This window comes from Neoarius graeffei, chromosome 13 (assembly GCF_027579695.1).
Source record: "Neoarius graeffei isolate fNeoGra1 chromosome 13, fNeoGra1.pri, whole genome shotgun sequence".
Taxonomy (NCBI): Eukaryota; Metazoa; Chordata; class Actinopteri; order Siluriformes; family Ariidae; genus Neoarius; species Neoarius graeffei.
In genome coordinates, this window is record NC_083581.1 from 39,506,753 (window position 1) to 39,530,756 (window position 24,004).

Below are 24,004 nucleotides of genomic sequence, written 5' to 3' on the forward strand. Positions count from 1 at the left end.
TCACACACACACACACACACACACACACATACATACACACACACACACAGACAGACATATAAAAGCTCTCTGTATTTTTTTCTTCTTTGGCGAAATTGTGAAATAAAGACGGTGAAACTAATTTCGGGGTTCCTGTCTGTTTCATGATTTGCCCCAGAATTCTGGGTGGCACGAAGGGACTGATCTGCGAGAGTGTGATCGCTCCGTTTGGGGGCAAGAGGAAGAGACGGTGAATCTCTGACCTAAGATACACATATGGCAAAGCTGATTAACACTGTTTTGTGTAACATTTGTGCTAAAATTACATTCAGAAATGATCAACAAAGTCATTATTACTATTCCTCTATATTTATAACAGAAGGATAGGTCTATTTTTAGTTGCCATCATGTTATTTTAATCATTTTCAGCAGTATATGTACTTGCTGAACACTGCATTCCAGATGTAGTCCCACTTTATTGTTGTAATAGACTACAGGCTCTTGTGGCTGAATGCATACTAATCTGTGTGCATGAATGCATACACAATCACACTCCAAAATGCAGTGGAAAGCATGAATGAGTCACTCCTTTCAACTATACAAATTGCAGAAATTATCATGATTTTGTTCAGTGTATTTCCTCATTCCCACCTGAAATTTATGTGTGGTTACACCTCTGTCAGCACCTGAAGCTTCTGTGAAACCTTACATGTAATACAGAAGAAAATTTTTGACTTTGACGTATGTAATATACTGTAAATGTGCTGTGGGGATAACTGTTTTGTCATTTTCATCCAGAAAGTCGGAATGCATTACTCTAAAACAAATCACTTTAGATTCAAAACTCCTGACCTGCACAGGTCACCGGGTTAAAAATGAATGACTAATTATCGTGATAATGTTTTCACAGTTTGGTGTAATTATAAGACATAATTTTTCTTTTTAAAAAGTTCACACCCTGTATTTGAGACATTTCACTGGGAGGGACAAATATGGAGTCGGTGTGTGTGCGCGCGCGCGTGTAGATATAAAAAAAACAAACAGGAATGTGGTAGTGAGAGGAGAACCATTTCAGAAAGCGAAAGGTATCCTGGTCCACTATTCTCTGAAATACACTGAGACGCTAAGAGTCAGGTAAGAGCAAATCTATATACGGTACCTGTTTTTAAGACATCATTGCTTGAAAAAAAATATTAAGTCAAACTGAAGTACCTGAGGAGGAAAAAAATCATGTCACAAAAATGAACACTTTTGCCCTAATAGATAAGATGTATTTATACTAATTTAGCTAGTTTTTCACTGGAACACTCAGTGCGTTTACATGCACATAGAGAGAATCGAATTTCTGCCGTTGCTCGACTGAAATCAAAGTTCAAAATGCCATGTATACACCTTAATTCGGCTGAAATTGAACCGAACTTGATTTCTCGGAATCGAGCTACACGACCTAGATTATGCGATTTCTGCCGAGCTACTTAGTGCATGTATACCCTATTGAGCTACGTATTCGAGCTACTTACTTCAGCACTGCCCCTTCCGGAAGTGACGAGTGACGAGACCACAAGCGGGAAACACAACAGCCTCGGTCGGCATGACAACGAATCATGACAACGGCATGAATCTTTTCTTTTTGTGGCATTGTTTGCACTGTTAAAATTTAGCTCACTTACTGTATCACCAAATACATCTGTACAGCTGTTGCATAGCTGTGAATTGTGTACATAAACAAGTCTTTGTATTTGTGTGTGTGTGTGTCACCCACGTGCAATGAACCGGTGCTACAGGTGCTCTAGCCCCTGCCCCTTTTCTGTTTGCTGTCCAAAGTGCCCTTTTCATAGGGACTGTTTTTTTTTTTTTAATATTTGTAAAAGATAAGTTAGCTCCAACATCAATATTCTCTACAATTTGACAATAATATATGCAATAAGAGATTTATAAAGTAACATTTTTCTATGTAAATGCGGGCATCAATCCATGACGTCATGCATTCAGTGAGCCTCCGTGCAGAAAGCGCATGCAGGCGGTTGACAGTGGGAGACAGTGCGAGGAACGGCATGGTAAGGTCACACTGAAAATCTCCTTTCATTTCTTATCTGAACATGCTGCAATATTGTGCAGCTTAGAACACAACAGTAAATGCGTAGGGTTGATTATCATTTAATGAAGCCGCCTAGGCTATATTTAAACCGTTTGCTCCATCCATTTCATTAACGTGGCAGATTCGGAAACTTGAGTTTGAACGACGGCGTTAATAACATATTCTAGCAGCTTCGAAAACTTAAGGTTGAATGACGACGTCCACAACATATTCTATCAAGACACACAGAATGTTCAGTTGCAATTGAAATTTAGTTTTGAATAAAGTTAACTTGTGTGAAAAATTTGTTCCAAGTGCCCTTTTTTGAATGTTGAGCCCCTGCCCCTCCAAAGGTCTTTGCACGGCCCTGGTGTGTATATATATGTCCAACATCTGAAGAATGTCAATAAAAGCAAAACAATTGAACTTTTTGTGTGTTTATTAAGACATAAGTTAAACTGTAAGCAAAAAAAAATTTTGTAAGCAAAAAATGGACTTTAGAAAAATATACAATTGTGCAAAATAAGTTGTCTTACAAAACAGTGGTCTGCACAGGACAGTTTGTAGCCATACAGTCTGTTAGAGCAAGCCTAACAGCTTGAGCACGGAACTTGTGAACACAGAACTGCCAGTGTTGCCAGATTGGGCGGTTTTAAGTGCATTTTGGCGGATTTGAACATGTTTTGGGCTGGAAAACGTCAGCAGTATCTGGCAACACTGCTGATAACTTTGTTTATACGCTTGAATAGCTCTTCTTCATTACGACAACCGGAAGTGTACCAACACGATGGGGCGTGTAGCGCCACCTGTGGCTCGGGTGCACAATGCACCTCACACAATAGCTCGATTTCATCGTGTGCATGTAGGATTGGATTTCTCTGGCACCCTTGCTGGGACCTTCAGCTCGATTACCGACAGCAGCTCGATTTGGATGTGCATGTAAATGTAGTCACTGGACACTCAAACTGGCAAATTAGCAAATTAAATTTTTTTTTTTTTACTATCCTAAATGCGTCATAAGTTTTTATATTTTTGTAATTTGTGGGGGTTGAATGTCAATTGGGGCTTACGCCCTGTTTTCTTCTCCTGTCACGTTTGTATCTATTTCTTTTTTTCCCTATTTTTGTTATACACATGTATATATTTATTTTTTTGTTGAAATTTATACTTTGTGTAATCTATATTTTATGTGACAAATAAATTAAACTAAACTAAACTAGCACTCGAATGGTAAATCCCTTCCCATGATAGGCTGCTGAGATTTTCTGGCTAACAATAATCTGAGGAATCCTGCTGGAACTCAAGATTTCTGTTACTGATTAGATCAAAGCATAGTCCATCCAACAATCTACAGCAGAATTGTGGATGTTAGTAGTATTTTGTGGTTTCTGGTTTTAATTCTGCTGAATTTTGAGCCTAGTTGGCCTTGAAAGCTGATGACCAAATGATGCTACCCAAATCTTCTAGCAAACATCACAGAGGAATATATTCAAGTCAAGTCATTGGTTTACCTGTATAGTGCATTTAACAACAGACATTGTCACAAATCAGCTTTACAGAAAAATAAAGACTTTAAACATATGAGCTAATTTTATCCCTAACAAATTTATTTATCCCTGATGAGCAAGCCTGTGGCAACAGTGGCAAGGAAAAACTCCCTCAGCCGACAAGAAAAACAAACCTTGAGAGGAACCAGACTCAAAAGGGAACCTACCCTCATCTGGGTGATAACAGATAGCATGATTAAAAATAACTAACTTTTATAACTGTGTCATCGTTGTCATCTTTTTTTTTTTTTTTAATCTGGGACCAAATTTCTTATGATGTTACCACCCACACGCTTAAATAATTTACTTTGTCACAACTGAATCATTACTTTTGCTTCTTTAGCATGTTGTCAGGAATCAGATGGATTAATTTCCTGGTCAGCGGCTTCTCCTTCTTCATCAGAAGGTAATGTTGTAGACACACTACCAACAGCAGATAGGTAAGGACGTGGTGTTATTAGATCAGGTGGTAACAGTAACTAACTGATATAAAGTGCTGACACAGGAGACTCCTTCCATACAGTGGTGCTTGAAAGTTTGTGAGCCCTTTAAAATTTTCTATATTTCTGCATAAATATGACCTAAAACATCATCAGATTTTCACACAAGTCCTAAAAGTAGATAAAGAGAACCCAGTTAAACAAATGAGACAAAAATATTATACTTGGTCATTTATTTATTGAGGAAAATTATCCAATATTACATAGCTGTGAGTGGCAAAAGTATGTGAACCTCTAGGATTAGCAGTTCATTTGAAGGTGAAATTAGTCAGGTCATTTGAACTAGCAATGCGGGGATATGAAGAAAGTGATTCTTCCTCTCTCTCTCTCACTCATTCTCTCACACACACACACACACACACACACACACACACACACACACACAGTTGATTTGTGTGTGTGTAAGAACTTGAGTATTGTACTGTATTTGATACCGTTCCTTTCCAAAGCATAAATGGAGCCTAATATAGCTGTAAATTGTTAATTTATCTGTGAAACTGCTGATTTTGAGAAGGAAATTAAATTATTATTGTGGAATTGTTGTCATTTTCTGACTGTTCATTTGAATGCTTATACTGGACTAGGCAGGGAAATCTATTGGCACACCAGCCCCACCAAGAATTTTTTTCACCAGCCGCCACTGCGGGACCATCTAGGTCCTGATCCGATCTTTTACTCCACTCCCTGGTTTTCCCTGAGCCTTCCCCACACTGCAGCCAGCACACCTGTCGCTCTTCAGCTGATCCACCGCTCTATATTATTCCGTTCAGAGTCACTTGGCGCAGGATTGTCTTCACCTCAGAATATGTATTTCGCCTTTTTGTTTTGTAGTCTGTTATTTTGCTACTTTGCTGTGTGCTGTAGAATTACTTTGCTCTTTCTGTGGGACTACTTTTTGCCTTTTGTTTTTGGGACTGTGAGCGCATTTCTCCCGACACAGGAGTGCTCTGGGGTGGGCTTCCCAAAAGCCTCTTAATGCTAAGAGCGTCTTAACTAGGGGGTAGAGAGAGAGAGTTCATTGTGCTGCTCACTCTACCATTTAATGATTATCTTTGTGCAGTGATGCTTTTGGGAAACTCAGGCCTGAACTTTTAAACTTTTGTTTTTGCACCGAGAGCTCTTTTCCTGCTGTGGGGTTATGTTCTAGACTTTGTGACCTTTTTTTTTCTTGCTTCCACGCTTGTCTGACACTTCATCTCTTCCAGTTTGACACTAGTATCCGTTTCCCCCTAATTCTCCGTTTCGGTATTTCTCCTGTCAGCTGCTTCTCTCGTCCAGTCCTTCACGATCAAGATTAAAGACCAGCCTTTTTCACTCCGGTGCATGTGAGTCTACTTTTGGGTCTAGCCAACACCTGCTGCCATTTGGCTCATGACAAACATGTAATTTTCATTGTGCTCAATGACTGCATAAAATGACATTTACTGACTAATCTTTACGCTTCACCTGTTCATGTAACCTTCAAGAGTACCATAACTCATTTTATGTGCTGTGTAAACGTGCAACTGAGAATTTCTTTACTCCTATGTATAATGGCAAAATGCATGTAATATCTCTTTCAGTAATTTCTCATCCTTTACATGCATGTCCAAAAGAAGTCAAGAGTTTTAAACATTGGAATTCTCAGTTTGTGTATCAACTACAAGGACACACTTTAGGTATAAATCATATTGCTCAGAGTCTAAGCAATTTGTGCAATTTAACCTTCATGAGCAAGTGTGTAATGAACTAACACTGCTCATGTGCCACATCACACTACATTAATGGCATCATTTCACATATCAAACATTTAGATTCTCAACCATGAGACTAAATTCTGTATGCACGCAATACATTGTCTGGTTTTGCATGTATGATTAGATGTGTGTGTGTGTGTGTGTGTGTGTGTGTGTGTGTGTGTGTGTGTGTGGTAAAGGTCATGAGTTTTTAAACATTAGAAGTATCAATTTTTGTGTCTGGAAGACAGTGGTAAATATGGAAGAGTGATAGTGCCACTAAGAAATACATATATTTTTTTAAATTTCTGAGAAAGAAACTCAGAATTTGAGATTAAAGTCAGAAATTTCAAGAAAAAAGTAAAAATTTCAAGAAACAATCTCAAAACTTTTGAGAAAAAAGTCAAATTTTGAGAAAAAAGTCAAAAGTTTTGAGAAAAAAGTCAAAAATTTCGAGAAAAAAATCAACATTTTCGAGAAAAAAGTCAAAAGTTTTGAGAAAATAAACTCGAAATTTTCAAGAAAAAAGTCACTAATTTAGGCTACCAGGAAGTACCAGGTCATTCAGAGCTGACGGAGACTTAGTCTGTGTGGCAGCAGGGGCGTGGTCAAGCGCCGGTCTGTGACAGGAGGGCGGAGTCAGGGAAGGTACGCGTAAGTTGCAGAATCACTACACCTGATGTCAGTTAACCTGTGTTTGTGTGTGTCTTCCCAGTGACCGCGCCCTACTTAAAGAGGGAGAGCAGAGGAGCTCATCCCCGAACCAGACGCCGGTTGTGTGTGTGTGTCTGTGTTAGTCACTGGATGTTTCGCTGAAAAGTGTGGCAATAAAAGCCGTGTTTGCGAACCTGATCTCTGTTCTGCCGTCCTCTGTGCTCCACCCTTCGGTAGAACTGTTACAGTAACACACTTTTCAGTGAAACATCCAGTGACTAACAGACACACACACACAACTGGCGTCTGGTTCGGGGATGAGCTTCTCTGCTCTCCCTCTTTTAAGTAGGGCGCGGTCACTGGGAAGACACACACACACAAACACAGGTTAATTGACATCAGGTGTAGTGATTCTGCCACTTACCTTCCCTGACTCCGCCCTCCTGTCACAGACCGGCGCTTGACCACGCCCCCGCTGCCACAGTCTGCTAATACTGTGTTTAGTGCTGCTGAAATGGACGACTGAATCAAATGTTATTTCGGGATTGGGTTTTGCTTGTTATGTAGTGGTTCTGTGTTAGTCTCTAGCAAACAGAAAGCTGCTGCCTAGAAGTATTTGAATCTACGTGAATCACATCACCAACCGACTTCCTGTACCCCGGTTGTCACAACTCTGAATTCCATGGCTCAGGTCTCAGCCATTCATGTCTACCGGCCGCAAGTGAGTGCCACTTCCGTATGGAAGCCCGCCTTCTACAGATTTCTGACTTTTATTTTTTCTCGAAAATTTCGCCTTTTTTTCTCAAATTTCGACTTTTTTTTCTAGAAAATTCTGAGTTTTTTTTCTCAGAAGTTTCCAAATAAAATATAAAACCCTGGCCCTATTGCTCTGCCGTAGGTAAATAAACAGAACAGTTTTGTTATTTAAATCATAATGCTCAATGTCTAAATATTTTGTGCACTTTAAACTTCATGAACTGGTTTATGATGCTTATAGTATTAAGAGTTCATTTTTAATTAGCCAGTGAATTAGATTGTAAATTAACAGGAGTATTTCAAAATGTGACGTGTAAAAATGCACAGAATCCAAAATGACTCAATTCCTGTTGTGTGTTAATCTTAGGGAGACCCACATATGTACCAAATTTAGGGCATGTATCTGAAACTATATGCCTGGCATAAGATTCCATTAAAAATGGTGGCACTATTGAGTTACTGGGACACACCCATGGCCAAAGTTCTGCCCCTGAGTAACTGTCACAAGCACTGATGTCTGTACCAAATTAAAAAAAAAAAAGTTTTCACCCATGTGAACCACCTTAAAAATGGTCAAGTCTTAAAGGAAAAAAATCCTTATAGTTCCATTAGCGTCCTTGTGTCAGGGTGCAGGCACTTATGGATGGATGTGCAGGGGAGAGCGGGGAAGCAAACTGTAATCCAAGCCAAATCGTGAGATAAGAGACATAGTCAAGAATACAGGCGGGGTCGACTGATCAGCAAACAGAGCAATATAAACAGGACTAGAGGGCAAGGTAAGTAAACGAGAAACGGGGTCGAGAAAACTAGAAAGCAATCAGATGGTAAACGTCTTGGCACGCAGGAGCGAACACTGAATGGTACTTTGCATCTGAGAGGTGTGTGAGAGAGGCTTAAGTAGCTGATTAGTGTAATGAGACAGGTCTAATTAATAGACAGATGACAGGGCGCTGTGGATCTTGGAAGTGGTAGTTGAGTTCATGTTTGAAGTCTGTTTCGAGCTGCCGCTCTCAACGTAGTTAGACACCTTGCACCTAGGGTGCTTGGGTAGTGATAATAATCTCATCTCATTATCTGTAGCCGCTTTATCCTGTTCTACAGGGTCGCGGGCAAGCTGGAGCCTATCCCAGCTGACTACAAGCGAAAGGCGGGGTACACCCTGGACAAGTCGCCAGGTCATCACAGGGCTGACACATAGACACAGACAACCATTCACACTCACATTCACACCTACGGTCAATTTAGAGTCACCAGTTAACCTAACCTGCATGTCCTTGGACTGTGGGGGAAACCGGAGCACCCGGAGGAAACCCACGCGGACAACATGCAAACTCTGCACAGAAAGGCCCTCGTCGGGCACGGGGCTCGAACACAGACCTTCTTGCTGTGAGGCGACAGCGCTAACCACTACACCACCGTGCTGCCCAGTAATAATAATAATAATAATAATAATAATCTTTTTAATTTTTTTTTAATATTAATGAATATTAGGGCAAAGATTTCCTATTAAAGCCAAAGGTTTAAGTTCTCTTTTTTAATTTCATGGTTCTATGTGTTACAGAGGCTCATTCTGTCAAGTTTTTCAGAAAACCCTCAGGTTTTAGGAGGTTGTTTCAAACAATGCCTTAGGTCATAATGTTTTAGTCATTATGGATTAAACTTGAGTTAATAAATTGTAAGATAACCATTACTATTTAAGTTTCATCTGTGCTATATTGGGGCAGCACAGTGGTGTAGTGGTTAGCACTGTCACCTCACAGCAAAAAAGGTTCTGGCTTTGAGTCCAGAGGCTGACAAGGGCCTTTCTGTGTGGAGTTTGCATGTTCTCCCTGTGATTGCATGGGTTTCCTCCAGGTGCTCTGATTTCCCCTACAGTCCAAAGACATGCAGGTTAGGCTAATTGGTGGCTCTAAATTGACCGTAGGTGTGAGTGTGAATGGTTGTTTGTCTGTGTCAACCCTGCAATGACCTGGTGACTTGTCCAGGGTGTACCCCGCCTCTCGCCCATAGTCAGCTGGAATAGGCTCTAGCTTGCCTGTGACCCTATATAGGATAAGCGACTACAGATAATGGATGGATGTGCTATATTGACTGTACTTTACTGCTTTCCTCCTAACCTTGTACAATGAACATTTTAATTGTAAAAACCCAGGAGATGTGATCCAAGTATGGTTGGGTAATTATCAGTTTTATGGAATTTTCAGTGGATGCTGTTTCCTTGATTGTTTCCAGTCATCTGAGAGTACATTGTCTAGTAGTAAGATGTTAATGATTTATTAACTGTGCAGTGGGCTTACTGTTATGATTTTCATACATAAATTTAGAATGGATAAATCTAAAAATATTGGGTTATATTACATTTCTCCTACCCCAAACGAGTCTGTTTTACTTTGTTTTCCTTAGAATGCTTGCAAGACCCAAAAGGATTTGTCCCAGTGTTGGTCGCTTCCCTTGTGTCACCTCTGATGGCTCTGGAGATGCGCCACTGACCGAAGATAATGGGATAAACTGTGAGCACCAAAGAACTCAGATAATATCTGCACTTAAAGGCACTGACTGCAAAATCATCTGAAATCTTCAAATGTTTTTATTGTGCATGGCATTTTCCTATGTCTCGCAAGAACAATATCATGCAGACAAAATGTGATCATTTTGATGTACTGAGGGTCACTTTTCTCCATTTTTGGGACTGTTTTCATACCTCTTGAGGTAAGCAGTATGGTCCTATGGAAATAGCCGAATGCAAGGAGCTTTAACTAATTGGCATAATTATGGAATTGCATTGCACCAAAATGGCGATGCACAGAAAACATTGAGACTCTGCATCGACCTCGGAAAGTTTTGAGTTGCAGTTATGTAATTTGTGGCTGACAGTTGTGAATAGGTCCGTGAAACAAAAGACAATTATCTTTTCTGTTACTGCTTTTGTTTTATAATTTTCTCTGTAAGATCAAAACCTTAGGTGTATAGGGACCTTTCACCATCATAGATCAGGCCTAGAAATTCATATATTTTTTCACCAGCCAGCCAGACTAGTTACCTTCCAAAGTAACTAGCCAAACAGAAAATCAACTAGCCAAAATTTGTGTATGAATTTTACTTCTGTCAAAAATAACACAAGAGAGAGTAGTTACCATTGTTCATGACTAATGTGTATTTATTTCAAGACCCGAGTATTTTGATACTGTTGTTAAATACATAAATGAGAACAACACAGAGCACCATAATATAATATCAACAAATAATATATTGGAAAACTTGGCAACTTGTATAAGTATTGAAAACAAATATACTTACTATCATGACTATAGCACCCAAAATATGTCCAACATGCTTTCTGTATTTAACCATTTATGAGAGAGAAAGCATTAGGAGCTTCATATTGACTAGGAATCAATTTGAAAAAAATTAATTATTCCATAAAAATTGCATCGCAGCCAAGGCCTACCCTGCTCCCACGTTTGCTTATGAATCCTTTGTCATTTCTCCTTCTCGTACGCTTTATCGGCGGCCTTTTTCTCCTCTTCAGACCGAGGTTGCTTTGTCCCCGTCTCTGGTGGTTTCTGTACAACTTTCAGAAAATTCCACATTGCAACGTAGCTTTGGCAGATGTAGATGTAAACAACAACAAAAACACGTGTTTAAATGGGCGATAATGTGGCCACATCTATTGAATTTGATAACGTGATCACCGCGATATTCAATGACATGTACACGATGTGATTCGGAATTCTTCGGTATTTTCCGTCCTGCCGATAAACACATCGATTAACACAGACATGGCACGCGCTTAATATGTGGCGGCTTTAGTTGATGGTGTGTCTGAATTAGGGCTGTGCGATATGGGAAAAAATGAATATCCTGATACACTTTCTCCATTTCACGATATATTGAAATCTCCTCTAAAGGACCCCATGAAATCTAACTTTTACTCTTTACTGTTTTCACTACAATCCCTGCAGATTAAATAACGTTCTTGATTAACTTTACAGGTGGTTTTCAACAACTCATTTTAAATTTTCATGTTTGTGATTAATCACAATTGAGTTGAAATAAGACTGTTTTTATTCAACAAAGATGTCGCACAAACTGAAAAAACAATCTTGAAAATTGCAACATATGGGGTGGCTTTGGAGAACGAGGCCGCTATGGTCATTTGTTTAGCTTGTGGGGGGGGTTTAGCTCGTGGGCAAGTAGTTCAGAGTTTGAGGCTACATCCACACGACAACGGCAACGAGATTTTTTTTTTTAATATCGTGTCCACATGGGCAACGGATCAGTAAAATATCAGGTACATATGGCAACGCAACGCTTGCTGAAAATGATGCAATACACATGCCACACCACTACGTGCGCTGTAAGACGGTCCCATCGGAGACAATAGAAGAAGTAGATGCATGCGCATAGTTCTTCCCTGTCACTGTTGAATGGAGACGTGGAAAGAGGAATGAACGGGGGTAGATGGAAGCTGCCAACATTCTGATATCCTCCAGAATTCTTTAATGGTCCAGAATAAATTGAATGCTACACGTTGATGGATTACTTTGTTCTTCTATGCCCTTTTTGAGGAATGTATTGTCGGACTTAAACCAACATCTGAAGAGGTGAGATTGCTCCTTTTTTTCCCTATTTTTGCTGGCGGGATTGTTTAAATATTCACAGTGAAAATATTTTGTAAGCGCGTTTCATGAACCAAGTTATAGGATTTGTTGACAACTCGCATCGAGTTCGTTACACTTCTACCCGGCGTGAAGCACTGACAGTCATGTGGTTGTGACGTCATCGTAAACAAATCCGTTCTACTCATCCAGACGACTTCGCAACGGTGCCGTTGCCAGATTTTTTCACTCTGGAACCCGTTCTCAAAAGATTTCGTTTTGGGGCACCCAAAACGCCGGTGCCGTGTGGACGCCAGGCCGAAACGATAAACAATTTTATCAGATTCACCTGAATCCGTTGCCGTGTGGACAGGGCCTAAGAGACTCTTCATACTGCACCGGGTGAGTTTTCAGGTGATGGAACATATTTGTAGTGCTGCTGCCTTTTGTGATGACAGGGTTTTTTTGCACACTTTACAAACTGGCATTTGCTGTTCCACGTCCTCCTCACGATATCCAAAAAATGCCAGATGACTGACCCCTTACTAGTTCTTTTAGGAACCAATTCGTCCGCTTCCATTTTTAATTTGTCGCTGAAATTGACAGAGCTTACACGGTAGCCTATGCAACACCAGTGATTGCACGAACTGAGTCAGCGCTGTAAACCAAAACTAGAAAATCTTCCTGCAAGTTCCTTTCAGCACCTAGATGTCGCCCAGGATTGGTTGGCGAGTGCGTGATGTTATTTGGGTTTTTTTTTACCCTTAGGCAGCCTCTCATGTTACTGCATGAGGGACAGGGAGAAAACCACCAGAAAATGTTTTAAACAAATGCAACAAACACAAATTGGCAGATGACCATAAAATACTCGATAGTTACGATATAATAATTTTATGTATCTCACACAGAATTTTCGGAGATATATCGAGCATATTTGATATATTGCACAGCCCTAGTCTGAATCTTCGCTTCATATATATTTTTTATTTTCACCTAGCCAGCTGGGCTGGCTAGTGACAGGAATTACCCGCCAAATGACAAATTAAGTCGCCTCGGACGACCGGACCAGCGCGAATTTCGAGCCCTGATAGATTATCATGCAGCATCTGCTATATTGCCAGGTAAACAAACATCCATGACAGTTAATGAAAATCGAGACAGCTGCAGTTGGTACAATCTCTGAAATTAAAAAAAACATTATACCAGCAGATCATGTTGCATCCAAAAGCTGAAACATACAAGCATCAAAGATCCATAATTTACCCTCAAATGTATTTATTCTGCACACTGCTCGCTCTGTGTATGCACGTGTTCATCGCTTCAGATGGGTTAAATACAGAAGAGGAATTTTGCTGAGCTTGAGTGTACATGTGACAAAAATAAAGGCTTCTTATTAATTTATTCACAAATGTATTTATTCCACTTGAAAGTGCTCGGCAAACCAGCTACTGGATTTGGGATATTACAATGTCTTGAACTATTTAGTATTTGGGACTTCTAAATACACTGGGGAGATGCCAAAGACATACAAAAGTACAGATGGCTACCAATATTTCGAGGCAGGTTTCGTGCATGTTATGGGAAATTCCCACTAAAGAAATACTTTGACAAAGGTAAGCTGAAACATGGACTTCTAATAGTAATAACAAGCCAGGGCCTAATTCTATCATATTTTATGGTGTTTAGCCTTGTCTACATTATCAGTACATAACAAACATGCTGCTAGTCGAGCCAAGCATTAGGTCTAATAAAATATATCATGTCCAAAGCTCACATCCAGATATATGTTTTAAAGTTGCACAGAGTTTTTATGTTAACCTGATATAAAATGTTCTCCACACACACAGGAATGCTTTGTTGGCATCCAGTCTTCCCGTTTAACTGCAGCTTGCCATTTTCCTCGTCTTTCTGGGTTCACCGGGAAGCAGTGAAAAGTTAAACCAGGCTTATCTCCACGTTATTACATCCAAAAGCAATACAGGTGTCTGGCATTGTTCTTTTAGATGTAACTTCTCCAAGTTTATCTGTAGATGTTTACTGAACTGGGCTTACAATCGCTAGCATACACTTTGTGCCGGTTGTTGTCCAACACAAAGCTCATCTGGCAACAGTGGCAGTTGGTAGTCTTTCAAACAGGGGAGGCTGGTCGGTTACGATATTTCCAGATTTTAAAAGAAAAAACACATCAATTTTGCCCATACTCTTGCCTCTGATCTGGCTGATTGTTGGCAGGGTCACAAACTGTTCTTTTGGCTCATTAGCCTAGTGTCCAATATACATGATGGTGGTGTTGGGGGGAGGGGTATATTTTAACATTTTATATTTTAAAATTGTGGCATGTTGTTTAAAAATTGATCATTATTGAAAGCAGCTCTTTGTCAGGAACCTCAGCAGTAACAGCAGAGTGTCCTGGAATAGGCACAAGCACTGACCTTGGGGAGCCAAACATAGAGCTGGGTGCCACATATTTCATTCAATGACACTTTCCCTATATTTTACTTATTTGACTGAGAAATGTTTTATTGACAATTTTGATAACCCTTCACTTTTAATCCAGGTCTGTAGTGTGAAATGTTCTTGGCTGTGTTTTTGTTTAAAAATGTTTTCCAAATTGTAGCTGTTTAATTCATATCCAGAGAAATATATATTCCAATATAATATACTCAGCATAAACATTTTAAATAGATTCTATATTTTTGGTCCATCCATGACATATTACTAAAGTAGCCTATTTACTGTTGTTGATGTGGGTCACTTGCTGTTAGCCAATTCACTTTCTCGTACCAGGAGAGTTGAAAGGAACGAGTATTATCTCATCTCATTATCTCTAGCCGCTTTATCCTGTTCTACAGGGTCACAGGCAAGCTGGAGTCTATCCCAGCTGACTACGGGCGAAAGGCGGGGTACACCCTGGACAAGTCGCCAGGTCATCGCAGGGCTGAACGAGTATTATTCCCTACCTTTTTCACCAAGTCAATTTGAGGCGTTGGTCTACCCTGCTCTTTAATTTTAATTTTTTCCTCGAAAGGAAGACTGGCAAATGGCTTCGCCAAAATTAAATCAACAATGCTTGGCATCCGTGCGCAGCTTTCTTGCTAGCTGACTAGCCCCCTCAAGTTCAGTCACTCAAATAAACGAAATTTCTGGAACTAAGATGGCAAACTTGACAACACTATATTTACACTTTATTTACAATGAAAATATATACAAACTAAAAAAGCTGGTAGAAACCGTATGTAATGAATGAAATCGAAATGTAAGTTGATCTCTTACAATACACCACACCACTTGCGAACCCGCATGGGACTGAACTGAAATTCACCGCTGCCTGTCTATATTTGAAACGAGCTGTCAATCAAAGAAAATATCCGGACGCTTTCACCAATCACCAGTCTCCTTGCGGAAAGCTTTGCCATGTCCCTCCCACTGTGAGGCTGGGAGTCTGTGGGCGAGCGTTTTCACAGTATTTGTCCAATAATCGTCTTGCATTTTGAGATTAAAAAACGCATAGCTCCCAAATGCCATTGAAGTCCACTGAGGCTGGGCTGCATCGCGTTGTCACAAGGGGGAAAACCTCACGCACACATTAGGCGAACTGGGGAAAGTTATAACGGAATGATTTCGCACTGTCGTTGGGTTGAGCACATATATTTCTATGATTCTGGATCTGAAATAGCAATGTTATAAGGTTGGCTATAACATAAGCCTAGCGCAATTCATCCTACACGATGTTCGTCATTTTTAGAGGAGGCTGAGCCTCCCTCGCTGTCTTAGAGCAATCGCCCGTGTCTGGCAACATGGCCACATAAACAAATCCACAGTTATGATGATGTCATGTGAAAGGCCCTTATAATGCCATACTCGCTACTGTGGAGTCAAGCCCATGCATTTTAAGGCTAAGATAGCTAAGCATTAGCTAAAATGATATCTTTCCAGAAAAAAATGATTTCTTTGCTCTATCTTGCAGTTGCACTCACTATGCAGGCTTTCCTTTTCTTTTTTGCTGGCTTTTAGCTAGCATTTGCCCATGCTGACTTGTTTTGGTTAAAAGTAGGTCAAACACGCCCCATGGTGGTCACGTGATATTGTTACTCACTTGCTTCGGCAATCTCTGGAATTGTAAAATGCAGGACGCAATTTATCGCGGCAAAAAATTTACACATAGGATACAGCGTGTGCAGCAGTGAAACATCTCAAAACTCCAACAGCAATAGAAATGGAACATTTTGTCCAGAATTCAATTTTGCAGTCAGCAGCTTTAAAGTCAAGTCAGTGATGCACATACTCAAATTAATGTCTTTCTTTCTCTCCCTCAGCCCCACCCACAGCTGATCAGTTATCAGTGCAGTCTATAGACCTCCTCAAGTCCAAAACAGGCCCAAACCGCTTGGAGCATCGCACAGACCGTTACCAAAGTGATAACCTCCTCGTCCGTCGAGGGCAGAGCTTTCAGATGTGGATAGAGCTCTCACGCACTTTTGACCCCAAATCTGACAAACTACACCTCGAACTCAAGCGAGGTAAGGTGTATTAGTCAACCATGGCTATCTTGATGCCTACCCATGACCTAGCCTATGGGTGTTATGGTAACATCTATATTGTTTCCATTTATTTAACTTTAATTTGACCATTTCATTATTCATTTTTAAGATGATAAAAGCCTTTTGTAAATGTACCAACAATAAAATTCCATTAACATACACAAATACATACCATTTAAAAAATGCTTTAATGATTCAAAGATATTGGAAACCAGAGATTAGGCAAGTGAAATGCCTGTTTAAATTTTCCTCAGATCAAAAGGGTCATAGGTTCTTGCTTTGCCTCAGTTTATTTGTGAGGTCAGCGATTACGTGTGTGTATGAGCCCTTTAGAATTTTCTATATTTCTGCATAAATATGACCGAAAACATTATCAGATTTTCACACAAGTCCTAAAAGTAGATAGAGAACCCGGTTAAACAGATGAGACAAAAATATTATACTTGGTCATTTATTGAAGAAAATGATCCAATATTACATATCTGTGAGTGGCAAAAGTATGTGAACCTCTAAGATTAGCAGTTAATTTGAAGGTGAAATTAGTCAGGTGTTTTCAATCAATGGGTTGACAATCAGGTGTGAGTGGGCACCCTGTTTTATTTAAAGAACAGGGATCTATCAAAGTCTGATCTTCACAACACATGTTTGTGGAAGTGTATCATGGTACAAACAAAGGAGATTTCTGAGGACCTCAGAAAAAGCATTGTTGATGCTCATCAGGCTGGAAAAGGTTACAAAACCATCTTTAAAGAGTTTGGACTCCACCAATCCACAGTCAGACAGATTGTGTACAAATGGACGAAATTCAAGACCATTATTACCCTCCCCAGGAGTGGTCGACCAACAAAGATCACTCCAAGAGCAAGGTGTGTAATAGTCAGTGAGGTCACAAAGGACCCCAGGGTAACTTCTAAGCAACTGAAGGCTTCTCTCAAATTGGCTAATGTTAATGTTCATGAGTCCACCTTCAGGAGAACACTGAACAACAATGGTGTGCATGGCAGGGTTGCAAGGAGAAAGCCACTGCTCTCCAAAAAGAACATTGCTGCTCGTTTGCAGTTTGATAAAGACCATGTGGACAAACCAGAAGGCTATTGGAAAAATGTTTTGTGCACGGATGAGACCAAAATAAAACTTTTTGGTTTAAATGAGGAGTGTTATGTTTGGAGAAAGGAAAACGGTGCATTACAGCATAAGAACCTTATCCCATCTGTGAAACATGGTGGTGGTAGTATCATGGTTTGGGCCTGTTTTGCTGCATCTGGGCCAGGATGGCTTGCCATCATTGATGGAACAATGAATTCTGAATTATACCAGCGAATTCTAAAGGAAAATGTCAGGACATCTGTCCATGAACTGAATCTCAAGAGAAGGTGGGTCATGCAGCAAGACAATGACCCTAAGCACACAAGTTGTTCTACCAAAGAATGGTTAAAGAAGAATCAAGTTAATGTTTTTTAACAGCCAAGTCAAAGTCCAATCGAAATGTTGTGGAAGGACCTGAAGCGAGCAGTTCATGTGAGGAAACCCGCCAACATCCCAGAGTTGAAGCTGTTCTGTATGGAGGAATGGGCTAAAATTCCTCCAAGCCAGTGTGCAGGACTGATCAACAGTTACTGGAAATGTTTAGTTGCAGTTATTCCTGCACAAGGGGGTCACACCAGATACTTAAAAGCAAAGGTTCACATACTTTTGCCACTCACAGATATGTAATATTGGATTGTTTTCCTCAAATAAATGACCAAGTGTATATTTTTGTCTCATTTGTTTAACTGGGTTCCCTTTATCTACTTTTAGGACTTGTGTGAAAATCTGATGATGTTTTGGGCCATATTTCTGCAGAGATAAATATAGAAAACTCGAAAGGGTTCACAAACTTTCAAGCACCACTGTATTCCTGTCTCTGAATTCTGTTTGAATGCCAACAGCAGGTCAAAGGTTGTTTTTTTCCCTCTAAATTGGATCTGCAGTGTATAACTTTTATCTGCATCAGATCAGGCAGTGAGTGGAAGACTGTGTTCATCAAACCTTCAGGGATCTACAAATCTTTAGTCATGCCCTTTGGCCTGAGGAACATGCCTGCTGTCTTCTAGCAGTTTATCAATGAGATCCTTTGGAAGTACTTAAAATGATTCACCTTTTGCCTATTTAGACGATATTTTGATTTTCAGTACCTTCCTGAAGGATTCAATCATTCATGTGCCCCAGGTACTTCAGCTACTCTTGCAGAACTACTTGTACATCAAGCTCGAAGTCTTAGTTCTATATCACCACAGTCTCCTTGGGCTTTGTGGTGTCTTGGGGATTCTTAGCATAGACCTGGCCAAAAAAAGTGCAGCATCAGACTGGCTACACCCTACCTTGGTTCAGATGGTACAGCGCTTCTTGGGGTTTGCCAAATTCTTCATGCGTTTTATTCAGAACTTTAGTATCCTGGTGGCCCCCCTTCAGTGTGCTAATCAAGAAGACTACAGAGGGCTTTAAGTGAACTAGGGAAACCCAACAAGTATTTAAGGCCCTTAAAGAGAGATTAACATCCAACTCAGTCCTTCATATGCCTGACCCAGAAGCCAGTTTATAAAAGAAATAGATACCTCAGATATTAGACTGAGTGTTGTTCTCTCCCAGCATGAAGGTCCTGACCAAAAAGCACCCATGTGAATGCTTTTTCCACCATCTCAGCCCAGTGGAGATGTATGATTTTGAAGACTGGGAGCTCCTGGCAATGAAATTGGCTGGAGTATGCCAATCCGTCATAATTTGGACAGACAAGAACCTGACCTATATTCAGCAGGCCATGCATCTGAACCCATAACAAGACAGGTGGTCATTGTTCTTTGCCCAGTTCAATTTTTGTCTTGTTATATAGGCACCAAGAACCTCAAGCTGGATGCTGTCTTGAGGCAGTTGGACCCAGATGCATAGGCACCCACCTCCAACCTAGAATTCCCTTACTCCAAATAGTAGCTCCTCTATGCTGGGGCTTGGAGTAGGCCATCTGCAATGCAGATATGGGGGAGGCCTGCCAAGGAGACTTTTCCTTAGTTCATATAACTTCAGGTCCTGTCTTGGGACCATACATGCCCATTTTCAGCACACCTGGAGATGGCCAGGATCCTAGAATTATTGCACCAACACTTCTGGTGGCCCAGTATGGGTAAGGATGTTTGGGTTTATGCAGCAGCTTGTCAGGTCTGCATCAAGAATAAAGAACCACATGTCTGCCTGACCTGCTTCACTGTTTGCTCATACCCTCCCATCCCTGGTCTCACATTTCATTAGATTTCATTGTAGACCTGCCCATTTCCCAGGAGGTGTAATTAATATTGGTTTTTGTAGGATTGGTTTTTTAAGGCTTGCAAGTCCATCCACCTGCCTAAACTGCTTAAAATGGTTGATCTCCTACAGCATGCATTTTGGGTGTTTTGGTTTTCTGATGAACATTGTTTCAGTCCAGGGCCTGCAGTTTGCTAGCTGGTTCTATAGAGCCTTTTGTCACCTCTTGGGAGCCACAGCCAATCTCTTCAAGGGATTTATTCCTGAGTGCAGTGGCCAAACTGAGAGTCAACCAGGACTTGGAGTGTTCATTCAGGTGCTTGGCATTCACCAAACCCTCACCATAGGTGTGGCATCGGATCTGGGTTTAATGTGCCCATAACCCCCTCTGGCACTCATCACTGGGCATGTTACCCTTTGTGTGCCAGTTTGGCTATCACGCATGCATGTTTGCAGAGCAAGAGGAGGAAGTGGGAGTCCCAGCAGTGGAACATATGGTGCATCACTGCCGCCAAGTCTGGTGGAAAGCCAAACTGTCTCTGCAGGCTACTGCTTAGAGTGACCCACGCAACCAATTACAGAAAGGTGTATGGCTTCAAACTTCTGGCTGGGTCAGCAGGTGTGGTTAGCCATCAAGGACTTCCCATTGCTGGTTCAAGCCCTGACTCAGGCACTTGCTGCACTCAAGCTGTTTGGTGGTTGGAGTCGTGTCTATATTCTCCTTGAATAGTGAAAACCAGGGTTGGTGGATTAGGCTGGGGGATCTATACTCCAAGAACATGGTGCCCTCATTTTGTCAAAGGGTTTCCCTGTCCTCCTTGAGCCTAGATGATGACAATCTTGATATTTGAACATTACTTAGTGAGGCCATTTTTCATACATTTGTACTCCATACACTAACGTGTGTGTGTGTGTGTGTGTTAAAGGCTTTATGCAAAAGTTATCGGGAAGCTCCCCAGTGACTGTTCGTCTAGTTGACAAGTTAGATAACAAGAGCTGGGAGGCTAAGATTATCGAACAGAAAGGTACCAGGATAAAACTGTCCATCAGCACTCCACCAGCTGCTCCCATTGGTTATTACCAGCTCAGTGTGGTAACATGGACCCCAAAAGGAAGCAACACTTATAGTTGCAAACCTGAAAATGATATCTACCTGCTGTTTAACCCCTGGTGTAAAGGTAAGCATGGGCAAAAATAGGATTGGATCATGACTTCTATGAATTCCATATTTCCAGTGCAACAGCACTTTTTTTCCTCCCGGTTTCATGTTCAGATGACTCAGTGTTTATGGATAAAGAGGACGAAAGGAACGAGTATGTTCTGAATGATGTGGGAACACTCTACTATGGAAGCGACAGTCAGATAGAAGGCAGGAGTTGGATCTTTGGACAGGTATTACCCAGTTCCCCTACCTTATTCTATTTAGTACTTCACCTCATTCTCACCTCATGCTCAGAGTACCACTACCCTACTTTCTTAGGTAGTGTTTATGGAAAGTAAATTTGTGGTTTTGAGATGGTCTTATTCTGTTGGCAAGATAATGCCAACTGTTGGCATTCCTTACTGTAACTTAGTGCATGTGTCCTGTAATGTCATTTTATTATTTCAAATTTAATATCAAGGTAATATTTTTAACCCGTGCATACTTGGGTTGGAGTGTAATGGTCATCCTGTGTGCAGTTTGCTGATGGGGTTCTTGCAGCATCTCTGTTCCTACTGGAGAAGAATCAAGCACGTACATCAGGTTGGGGAGATCCTGTTAATATTGTCAGACTTGTGTCAGCCATGGTGAGTGTCTTTTACAGCCAAACAAACAAAAAACCTGAACCAAAATTAGTGGATGTATAATAGGGCTGGGTATCACCAGATACCTCACGATACGATACTATGGCGATATTTTGCCTACGATAACGATAATATCACGGTACAGCGATTCTGCGATAATCGATATATTGCAAGAAATTTCAACCACATCACAATATCTGTCTCACTGAAGAAAATCAGAATTTATTGACCACTGTAAAATTACATTTCACATACATAACTACACACTCTTGCCAGACATGTATTTGTCTCTATTCCACTGCTGGCAAAACCAAGAGTTGCTTCACTACAACATACAGAAAATTCCCATTTCTGTGCTAGTATTATCAACTTTTCTGTAAGCATGGACACATCAGTGCTGCTTAACAAGCAGAATCAAATTGTTTTATGAAAACTTAAAACTTGCACTGCAGACTGCACATACATTTCAGTGCTAACACTAATATCAATTTGTTCTTTGTAAACTTGAGAACATATACCTGAGAACATTTAACTTGTGCTTATTTTGCAGGAACAACACACTGTCTGAAACACATTGAAAAGTGCAGTGGGCATCTTAATTTAATTGGAGCGAAACAGGTTTTGCAAAGTACATTCTCTTTGTCCGGCTCACTGTTTTTTTTCTCCTTTCCTTTGGAATCCAAAGTGCCTCCAAACATCTGCCTTAAAGTTCGGCGGCGTCTCTAGGTTTATGTTAACAGCCATGCTTGCCTGTTTTTTTTCCTCACTGCAACCGCTGGGGAAAAAAGAGAAGACGAAGAGTGCCTTGCAGTGAGGTAGCGGCACAGCGACACCTCGCGGAGCGGAGGTGCGGAAGTCGTACTGGATTTACAACCCGTCTGAAACATGATTTTATTATTTGAAAAAATATCGATATTCAAATTTTGAGTATCGATATTGAATCGGAAGACAAAGTATCGCGATATATCGCCGTATCGATATTTTTGCACACCCCTAATGTATAATCATTGTTACTACTACATATTTTATTCTAAATATTACATCCACATATCCATACATTTATTTATTTGCAGAAACATACAAGAAAGAAATACTTTTTTTCTTGAAATTAGAAAAAAAAAACCTAGGAATCCAGAGGCTCCAACTCTCCTGCTGTGGGCGGGAGATCTCCCACTTTAGGGAACATTTTAGAAAATCCTCCCGACCTCCCACTGACAACATAAAAATCTCCCGCCCACCCTTACTACACATGATTAGTTAAAATATATAACTTGATCCATTTATGTTGACGAAAATTAATAGTTGACTTTCCGCTTTTCGTGTGTCTGACATTGTATGGGTGGACTCGAGTGTGTACCCCGCGTTATATGCCGATTCCCCGGTCGGTACACCGATCGGTGTAATGAGGGGATTGGCGTGAATGCCGGAGGCATGCACGTGCAGATGAAGCACGCATATGAATGGAGCGGAATTCGGTCCCCGCCGTGGGGTCACACTGAGCCACCCAATGTCTTAGCAGTTACCGATAAAGCCTACAGAGGGCGCTATTAATGATACGCACAAGAGAATGAGAAAACCCGCGATACTTAACCATTTTGTTTGTTTTTCTGCGTCTGCATTTCATCTGCATTTATCACCTGCTCGTCTTTAACTTTATGTTCTCTTGAATGAGATAATGAAATGAAGTTCCGTTGGTGGAAATGGCAAAAGCCAAACTACGAAGAAAAAAATATCAGAAAATCACCAAGATAAAGTTCGGATCGCCCATCGCGATGGTCGCCAGGGACGAATGGCGGACTGTTCTGGACGGCAGCAAGACGACCCGATATCTGACAGGGCTAGATCACCAGACCAGATGTTAGATTCTAACCAACTTGTCTGACTTTTACTAACTTAGAAATGGAATATTATTAGAAGAACATTATCATCAGAGGGTCTACCATTGGCAATTTATAATAGTCATTATTGACGTTAGCATTGACTTTAGGAATATTAAAGTTTGGTCTATAGTCACTGGATTTATCTAGATCTGTTACTATTAAGATTTAATTGACACAAAATTGACATGAAATGTGGTGAATCATATAAAATACACATCCACGCACATCATTATATAATATATGACTCACCTCCGTGCCTACGGCGCTCAAACTTGTCTCCCTCTGAACTCTCGCAGAGAGGGAGAATCTCCCTCTTTGCAATTTCCCAAGTTGGAGCCTCTGTGAATCAGTATCTCTGATTTCTTGGTGCCAGGTCAACTCTCCTGATGATCAAGGTGTGTTACAAGGGAATTGGTCAGGTAACTATGCAAACGGGACTTCCCCACTGTTGTGGAATGGCAGTGTGGAAATTCTGAGGCAGTACCATCAAAGTGGAGGACAGCCTGTTAAATATGGCCAGTGCTGGGTCTTTGCAGGGGTCACCAACACGGGTACGAGTACATTTCTTTTTCACTGAAACTTGTTCTGTAATGTTAGATCTTTTAGTAATTTTTGTACTTGAGCACTCTTTAAAATTACCACCTCTTTCACTATTTCCATCTCACTCTGGCTCTGCCTCTCTGAACCCCCCCCCCA

At 40.7% G+C, this 24,004-nt stretch overlaps 1 protein-coding gene across 1 annotated transcript in view; it reads left to right on the plus strand.

Moving 5' to 3' along the window:
* Positions 1 to 1,057: 1,057 nt before the first annotated feature.
* tgm1 (transglutaminase 1, K polypeptide) overlaps positions 1,058 to 24,004 on the plus strand; it is a 33,077-nt gene continuing 10,130 nt past the window's right edge. The window contains exons 1-8 of the mRNA XM_060937704.1: positions 1,058 to 1,113; positions 3,947 to 4,009; positions 9,632 to 9,738; positions 16,143 to 16,346; positions 20,570 to 20,821; positions 20,917 to 21,035; positions 21,324 to 21,431; positions 23,682 to 23,859. Of these exons, the coding sequence (XP_060793687.1) occupies positions 3,948 to 4,009; positions 9,632 to 9,738; positions 16,143 to 16,346; positions 20,570 to 20,821; positions 20,917 to 21,035; positions 21,324 to 21,431; positions 23,682 to 23,859 (1,030 nt within the window). The 5' untranslated portion in view covers positions 1,058 to 1,113; position 3,947. The remainder of the gene's footprint in view (positions 1,114 to 3,946; positions 4,010 to 9,631; positions 9,739 to 16,142; positions 16,347 to 20,569; positions 20,822 to 20,916; positions 21,036 to 21,323; positions 21,432 to 23,681; positions 23,860 to 24,004) is intronic.